This window comes from Scyliorhinus canicula, chromosome 18 (genome assembly GCF_902713615.1).
Source record: "Scyliorhinus canicula chromosome 18, sScyCan1.1, whole genome shotgun sequence".
NCBI lineage: Eukaryota > Metazoa > Chordata > Chondrichthyes > Carcharhiniformes > Scyliorhinidae > Scyliorhinus > Scyliorhinus canicula.
The window spans coordinates 106,342,977-106,351,427 of record NC_052163.1 but is presented as its reverse complement, the minus strand read 5'-3'; the positions used below and the strand labels follow the sequence as shown (position 1 = coordinate 106,351,427).

The window sequence follows — 8,451 nt, the reverse complement described above, 5'->3', positions numbered from 1 at the left end:
GGCTTTAACTTAGTACTATATCCCAAGATAATTCACAGAAGCAAACTGTGACAAACATCGACACCAAGCCAAAGGAGATATTAGGAAATGTGATCAAAACTTGGTCACAATAGGATTTAAGGAAACGGTTAAAGGAGAAGTGTTTGTGGGAAGATAGTCCATATGTTGGGACTTAGACAGCTGAAGATGCAATCATTAGTTGTCAAGTGAAGGTATTGAGGGATGCACAAGAGACCAGAATTGGAGGAATGCAAAACTCTTTTGGGGGGGGGGGGGGGGGGGGGGGGGGCTGCAGGATTTGAGAAACAATCTGCAGAGGAAAGACTATACAGGAATTTAAATATGAGGAGAAGTGTTATATTGTGGCATTGGTGGACTCTGATTCAATGCATGTCAATGATCGGAGGGTAGTAGATGGGTGAGCAGGAAATGCTGCAGGTTGGGATATGGATTGCAGAGCTTTGGATGAGAATATTTATGGAAGATGGGAGGACAGTCAGAAGAGCTTGAAGTATGTGGCTTTCATGTCTGAGAGGAACTGAACTCCTGGTCAGTAGGATGTAGAAGCAGTGAACAATGTGCTTCAGCTTGAGATCATGGCTGGGGAAAGTAGTTTTCAGTGGAAATGAAAGATGTTATTGCCCCAATAGTTAATTGAAGGCTAATAGAAAGGACTGACCGGAGGCAGCCAGGCAATGGAGGAATTGGGTGTCATCTTCGTAAACGTGGAACCTGGCATGTTTTCAGATGATGTTGCTGAGGGGCAACATGTAGATGGAAGATAGGACAGAGTCAAAAATAGACCCGTGGTGGACTCTTGAGACAACTGTGTGGGAAGGGAAGAGAAGTCACTGCATGATATTCTCTGACTACAATTGAATACCTAATTATTAGACCTGACCAGGGCAGCCCCAGTTAGCCAGGCAATGGAGGAGAGATATAGGAGGGGAATGCTAGTCCTCCATCTCAAAGCCTGCAGACAAATTGTAATGGATGAGGATGGATAGTGCACTATGGTTGTGGAAATGTAGGATGATTTTTGTGATTTTGATTAGAGCGGTTTCATTGCTGTGGTAGGATCAGAATCATTAACAATGCAGTGGTTCAAAAGTCAAGGAAAAACCACAGCTCTCATTATGAATCATTTGCACGTTTTGTTAACAGAAGCTGTGATCTTTTATGGCTCCTTTTTTTCCCAGAAATATTCCCAGTCAGGCCATCATGCCACTTTGATAAAGTAAACTTCAAGTTTTGGATTTTCACTGTAGTAGGATGAAATGTACAAACCCTTTTGACAATTCTCTATCCCATATTCAGAATTTGTCCACTGGTACTGTAAATCCCCAAATTCCAAGCCCCATCTTGCTGCACAAGAGGACAGACTGTAAATGATATGTTCGGAACTTGGGATAAAATGCAAGCAGTTGTCTGGGGATTTCTAATACTTTTTGGGTGAATTATATAAGTCATTAGCTGGACAACAATATTTACAAGATACATATCAACTAGGTTCGCAATAATAATGGCTGGTTGAATTACTGGGCAGGAAATCATTATAGAAGTTCTTGTCTTTCAGTTGATTATGTTGCTGTTTATATCTTAGAAAATGAGAATGGTTAGTTCCTTGAACGAGTGGGAAAATGTTCTTTTCCTGCTGCAAACCAGTTTGAGAAATTGTAATATGTGATGAGCTATATGCAAGACTTAATGTACACATAATCTGATGTAACCCCTATGAGCATTCTCATTAGCTAATAGTGATTGCAATATATTTATTTTTTTATAAATTTAAGTACCCAATTATTATTTATTTTCCAATTAAGGGGCAATTTAGCGTGGCCAATCCACCTAACCTGCACATCTTTGGGTCATGGGGGCGAAACCCACGCAGACATGGGGAGAATGTGCAAACTCCACACGGACAGTGACCCAGGGCCGGGATTCGAACCCGGGTCCTCAGCGCTGTAGTCCCAGTGCTAGCCACTGCGCCACGTGCAGCCCTCACAATATATTTATAATTGCAAATTTATGTTGGTTTAATTAATAAAGATTTATTTTTTTAATTTAAAGTACCCAATTATTTTTTCCAATTAAGGGGCAATTAATGTGGCCAATCCACCTATGCTGCACATCTTTTGGGTTGTGGGGGTGAAACCCATGCAGACACGGGGAGAATGTGCAAACTCCACACGGACAGTGACCCAGGGCTGGGATTCGAACCTGGGTCCTCAGCGCCATAGGCAGCAGTGCTAACCACTGTGCCACCATTTAATAGAAGATTTCTTTTTTTTAATAAATTTAGAGTACCCAAGTCATTTTTTCCAATTAAGGGCCAATTTAGCGTGGCCAATCCACCTAGCCTGCACATCTTTGCGTTGTAGGGGCGAAACCCATACAAACACGGGGAGAATGTGCAAACTCCACACAGGAATCCAGTGCCGGGATTGAACCTGGGACCTCAGCGCCAGGATAATAGAAGATTTCTGAATGGTAATTTTCTATCCGGCAGCAAGGTAGCACAATGGTTAGCACTGTTGCTACACATCTCCAGGGTCCCAGGTTCGATTCCCAGCTTGGGTCACTGTGTGTGGAGTCTACACGTTCTCACTGTTTCTGCGTGGATTTCCTCCCACACCTCCTGAAAGATGTGCTGTTAGGTAATTTGGACATTCTGAATTCTCCCTCAGTGTACCCGAACAGGCGCCGGAGTGTGGCGACTAGGGGGTTTTCACAGTAACTTCATTGCAGTGTCAATGTAAGCCTACTTGTGACAATAAAGATTATTATTATAATCCCTCACCAGCTACTGCTAAACATACAAATGGTTTAGTTTGTATACCTTTGATACAACTCTAGATGTCCATTTTTAAATACAAGCATCATTGATGCCTATAACCCCTGAGCATTGGTTTTGAATGAAATTATTGACTGAAAAATTGTATCTGTCATCTGTGCTACCTGCTGCTTCCTGATCTCTAGCAACCATGTGAGCATTACAAGGAAAAATATTGCAAAAACAAAGTAACACTATGAAGCAGTTCAATTGCTTTTTCTTGGACTAAGAGAAAAATCTTCCATAAGTGTTATAGAGTCTTAGAGAATAGAAACAAGAGCTGTTGAAAAAGGATCACTGTAATATTTTGTTCCTTCTAGCTATAGCATTAAAAAATCTTCGGTATGTGTGCACTTCCTTTCTACACCACAAAACACAACGTTGTGATCACATTTATTTTTAAAAAGAAAATTTTAAAGTACGCATTTCATTTGTTTTCCAATTAAGGGGCAATTTAGTGTGGCCAATTCACCTACCCTGTGGGGTGATACCCACACAGACACGGAGAGAATGTGCAAACTGCACACGGACAGTGGGCTAGGATCGAACCCCAGACCTCAGTGCCATGAGGCAGCAGAGTAACCACTGTGCCGCCCTGATCGCATTTATAATTGTGAATAGAACCATAGAAAGCTTACAGCACAGAAGGAGGCCAGTCGGCCCATCTTGTCCCTGCCAGCCCGAAGACACCCAGGTGCCCTTTCTAATCCCATCTTCCTGCACCCGATCCATAGCCTTGTAACTTACAGCGCTTAAGGTATAAATCCAGGTTATTTTTAAAAGAGTTTAGGGTCTCTGCCCCCACCACCAATCGGGCAGTGAATTCCAGACTCTCACTACCCTCTGTGTAAAAACGTTCTTCCTTGTGTTCCTTCTACACTTTCTGAAATCTATGTCCCTTGGTTGTAGAATTCTCCACCAAGTGAAACAATTTTATTCTGTCCACTCTATCTCACCCCTCATAATTTTGTACACCTCGATTAAGTCACTCCTCAGCCTTCTTTATTGCAAGGAAAATAACCCCAACCTATCCCATCTCTCCTCACAGCTACACTTTTCTACCCCTGGCAACATTCTTGTAAACCTCCTCTGCATTCTCTCCAGAGTAATTACATCCTTCTTATAATGTGGTGACCAGAACTGCCTCATCAATGTTTTATACAATTCCAACATTCTATCCTTATTTTTATCTTCTATACCTCTGCCAATGAAAGGGAGCATTCAATTTGCTTTCTTAACAACCTTGTCTACTAACTGTTGCCTTTAGGTATCTGTGTACTTGTACACCAAGATGTCTCACTTCATCTACCCCTCTTGGTATATTCCCATTTATTGTGTGCTCCCTTGAACTGTTTGACCTCCCTAAATGCATGACCTCGCACTTCTCTGTTAAATTCCATCTGCCACTTTATTGCCCACTCCACCAACCCCCATCTATATCATTGCTCATGGAACACTTGCTGCACAATCGCTGACTGTCCACAAATCCCTGAATGCCTGGGGAGGGAGGGGGAGGGGGGGGGGGGGGGGGGGGGGGTGTTACCAGTTTATTTCTTCAAGCCAAAATTCTTAATGTGATGAATGTAGAAATTGATATACAATATATTTCATATTTGTGATAGTAATGTTATTTAAAAACCTTGGTTTAAAATGCATACAAGCAGTGTGTCTACTAACACTGTAATTAAAGTGTAATAAAAGGTGAGGTAATTATTCATTCCAACCACTTGGTTACAGATAAAGGATTAATAGAATAATTGATTGCTCGTGATTTCCTGGAATGTCGATAATTTATGATGGTAGTGGTGTATAGTCCTAGCTGAGCAGGTGATGGAACCTAGTGGGATACAGGTGATGCAATGAATGGGAGGAGCTAGGTCTGTCTGTAGTTTTGCAGTCTGTTATAGGATTTTAAGTTTAACAGCAGTTTAAAAACTGTTTAACTGATAATCAAAAAGTTATTTATTTGATAATGTGATTAATTCTGTGTTAAAAATAAAGTTTGTTTGAACATATCTATTGATCAGGATCTTCACACCTTGGGTGAAGTATCATTTCCTCACAATTTTAGAAATTGAAAAATTGTTTGAGGTTCCCGTCTGGTATTCTAACAACTGTTGGAGCCTGGTTTGATATCCTAACACTAATGTTCAAAAAAATGTAATCAGAATTTTCAAAAATAGCAATAACATAAAATATATCAATCAACTTGCCTCTTAATGCTTTAATTGTAGTTTTCCCTTGCAGGCCTTTTCCAAATCGTAAACTGTGAAATTGATCATTTTCCCTTAGCCGAAGTTATGAACTGATGTTGGGTTGTGCCGTGTACCTAATTTCTCCGGATCCAGTCTATGTTTTTTTATAACTTGCAATTTCTGACATCCATTGACAAAATATGTGATGCAATGTTAGAGGGCAAATTTCAGGAGATTTATTGAGGAAAAACTCAATCAGGACGTGCAAAATAAAATCTGTGGTAAAGCCTTTTATTGGCTTTTCCGTGTTCCAGGAAGTGAGAGAAAGAAGAGTGCAATAAAAGCGCCAGGAAAGATTAAAGACTGGGGGTGTGACTGAGGGAGTTGGAGAGAAAGAGAGCCATCATTATTGTTACCCAGATTTTAGTGTACATTTGGGAGCCCTATTAATCCAGACTGCGTTTTGCTTTAGAACAGGGGCACAATAGCATAGTGTTTGTTACTGGATTAGTAATCCAGAGGCCTGCACTCATGATGCACTCATAAATTCCCACCATGGCAGCTGGTGAAATTAATTTCAGTTTATTAAATAAATCTAGAACAAACAGCTGATATCGGTAACTGCCAAATTAGACCTTGCAAAGCACTTTGGAGTAATTTGTGGCGTAGTTATTTGCAGGGAGTATTCTCTGTTTGTAGGGAGTATTCTCCATTTGGGAGGCTATGTTCTCCAGTTGGAGCTGAATTGCACCTGATTTGCGCTCACTGGGAGCACAAATCAGGAAGCGATTCCCAATCCTTAGCGATGCAAACTTTTGCATGGCAGGGATTAACAACATAAGAACTAGGAGCAGGAGTAGGCCATCTGGCCCCTCGAGCCTGCTCCACCATTCAATGAGATCATGGCTGATCTTTTGTGGACGGCTCCACTTTCCAGCCCAAACACCATAACCCTTGATCCCTTTATTCTTCAAAAAACTATCTATCTTTATCTTAAAAACATTTAATGAAGGAGCCTCTACTGCTTCACTGGGCAAGGAATTCCATAGATTCACAACCCTTTGAGTGAAGAGGTTCCTCCTAAACTCAATCCTAAATCTACTTCCCCTTATTTTGAGGCTATGCCCCCTAGTTCTGCTTTTACCCCGCCAGTGGTAACAACCTGCCCGCGTCTATCCTATCTGTTCCCTTCATAATTTTATATGTTTCTATAAGATCCCCCCATATCCTTCTAAATTCCAATGAGTACAGTCCCAGTATACTCAACCTCTCCTCCTAATCCAACCCCTTCAGATCTGGGATTAACCTAGTGAATCTCTCTACACACCCTCCAGTGCCAGTACGTCCTTTCTCAAGTAAGGAGACCAAAACTGAACACAATACTCCAGGTGCGGCCTCACTAACCCCTTATACAATTGCAGCATAACCTCCCTAGTCTTAAACTCCATCCCTCTAGCAATGAAGGACAAAATTCCATTTGCCTTCTTAATCACCTGTAAACCAACTTTTTGCGACTCATGCACTAGCACACCCATGTCTCTCTGCAAAATTGATTTCTTCGGGAAGCCTGCTATCGGGCCGCCGTTTTGAACAAGGTCCAGTGGCTAGGCTCCTCCCCCTCCCTACACCTACCAGGGGCCCCCCAATTAAAAACAGCCCCACCAGAGACACCCCCCCCCCCCCCCCCCCCCCCCCCCATAAAAGGAGCCAAAGAGCAGTCCAGGCAGAGGCAGTGAAAAGAAATTACTGCTTTAAAACTCACCTGGGCAATACACCTAGCTAAGACACAGGAAGCAGCACCTGTCAATTTCTGGAAAGCGAAATACAGTCAGCTGCGTTTAAAATCCCTCCGATGTTTGATCTGCCATTGATTTTAATAAACTGTGTTTGACAACTTCCACACACCCGGCTATCTGCATTCTAACATAAAAAATAGGGGCTGGAAGAGGCCCTTCGAGCCAGCTCCGCCATTCATTATGATTGTGGTTGATCATCCAACTCGATAACCTAATCCCGCTTTTCCCCCCATATGCTTTGATCCTCTTTGCCCCCAGTGCTATACCTAACTGCTTCTTGAAAACATGCGATGTTTTGGCCTCAACTACCTCCTCTGGTAACGAATGCCACAGACTCACCACTCTGGGTGAAGAACTGTCTCCTCTTTATCCTAAAGGTCTACCCTGTATCCTCAGGCTAAGACTCCTGGTCTGGACACCCCACCATCAGGAACATCCTTCTTGCATCTACCCTGTCTAGTCCTGTTAGAATTTTATAGGTTTCGGAGAGCACCCTCATTCTAGAATTTAATAGGTTTCTGAGAGCACCCTCATTCTTAACTCCAGCGAATACAATCCTAACCTACTCAATCTCTCCTCATTCATCAGTCCCACCATCTCAGGATTCAGTCTGGTAAACCTTCGCTGCACTCCCTCTGCAAGAACATCTTTCCTCAGAAAAGGAGTCCAAAACTGCACATACCTCATTCATCTCCCTTTGGATCGAGTGACTTTGAAGTATTCAGCTGTGAAATTAACAGCACTTAACTCTCTTTGATAAGGTCAGGAGCTGTCAATCGTAGCTTGATGTTTATCAATATTGTGGGTAGTTTCACAAAAACCATAACAGAAACTAGTCATCAGCCAATTTGATTGGCTTCGTGTGATGTCAAGAAATGGCTGAGGGCATAGCATACAGCAAAGACTGGGCCCCAACAACATCCTAACTGCAGTGCTGAAGACGTGTCTCGAATTAATGAAAAAAGAACAACATATGAGATGTTAGTTATGGTTAATAATGAAATACTGATCACTTCTGTACTAATCCAGTAACTACTATTATTTTTGAGCTATCCATAGAAATAAAGCAAATATAGGGTATGCAAAAACTGAAGATTTAATGTTCTTGAAACTGCACCAAAGACAGGAGGAAGTGATTTATTAATCTTATGAGCAAAGATTAAGAGCATGAAATTTGCAATGTATTAGCATAAATGTGCTTCCGAACTCAGTATGATATTTCTACGTTTATATGTCATTTATTTTTCTAGGATTCCAACAATGGCAACATGGGGAGGTGTTGGTTGTGTGGCACTGGTGTACGCAACAGATTGGAAAGTAATAGTTGACCGTATCCCATATATAAGAGGGAAATTCAAGACTGAATGAACTAATCATGTTTTAATGGTAAGTCACAGTTTTATTTTTTTCCTCAACTTCTATTCAGACTAAAGTAAGGATATTGAGTAGTGAAATCAAAGGTTAATGAAGTGGTGCTATTATCAATGATCACTATGCTCTTTGACAGTCTTTGTCTGTTCAAGATACTTTGGGAATCTCAGTTTGTATGTCAATAATGAACTGTCTACAGTGAGGGCTTTGAGTTCAGTCGATCTTATTTCATGGGGTCCTAAACCCAACATGTAGA

At 41.6% G+C, this 8,451-nt stretch overlaps 1 protein-coding gene across 1 annotated transcript; it reads left to right on the top strand.

The window, feature by feature from the left end:
* The first annotated feature begins 446 nt into the window (after positions 1-446).
* Positions 447-8,192, top strand: LOC119952938 (cytochrome b-c1 complex subunit 10-like). Its single transcript, XM_038776574.1, has 2 exons — positions 447-511; positions 8,075-8,192. The coding sequence occupies exons 1-2, from the start codon at positions 447-449 to the stop codon at positions 8,190-8,192; spliced, it is 183 nt and encodes a 60-aa protein (XP_038632502.1).
* Positions 8,193-8,451: the final 259 nt, after the last annotated feature.

Coding starts and splice junctions, on each gene's coding strand:
- LOC119952938 (XM_038776574.1), top strand. CDS start 447: ATGGATTGCAGAGCTTTGGATGAGAATATTTATGGAAGATGGGAGGAC. Junction 512..8,074: donor GACAGTCAGAAGAGCTTGAA/GTATGTGGCTTT, acceptor TTATTTTTCTAG/GATTCCAACAATGGCAACAT.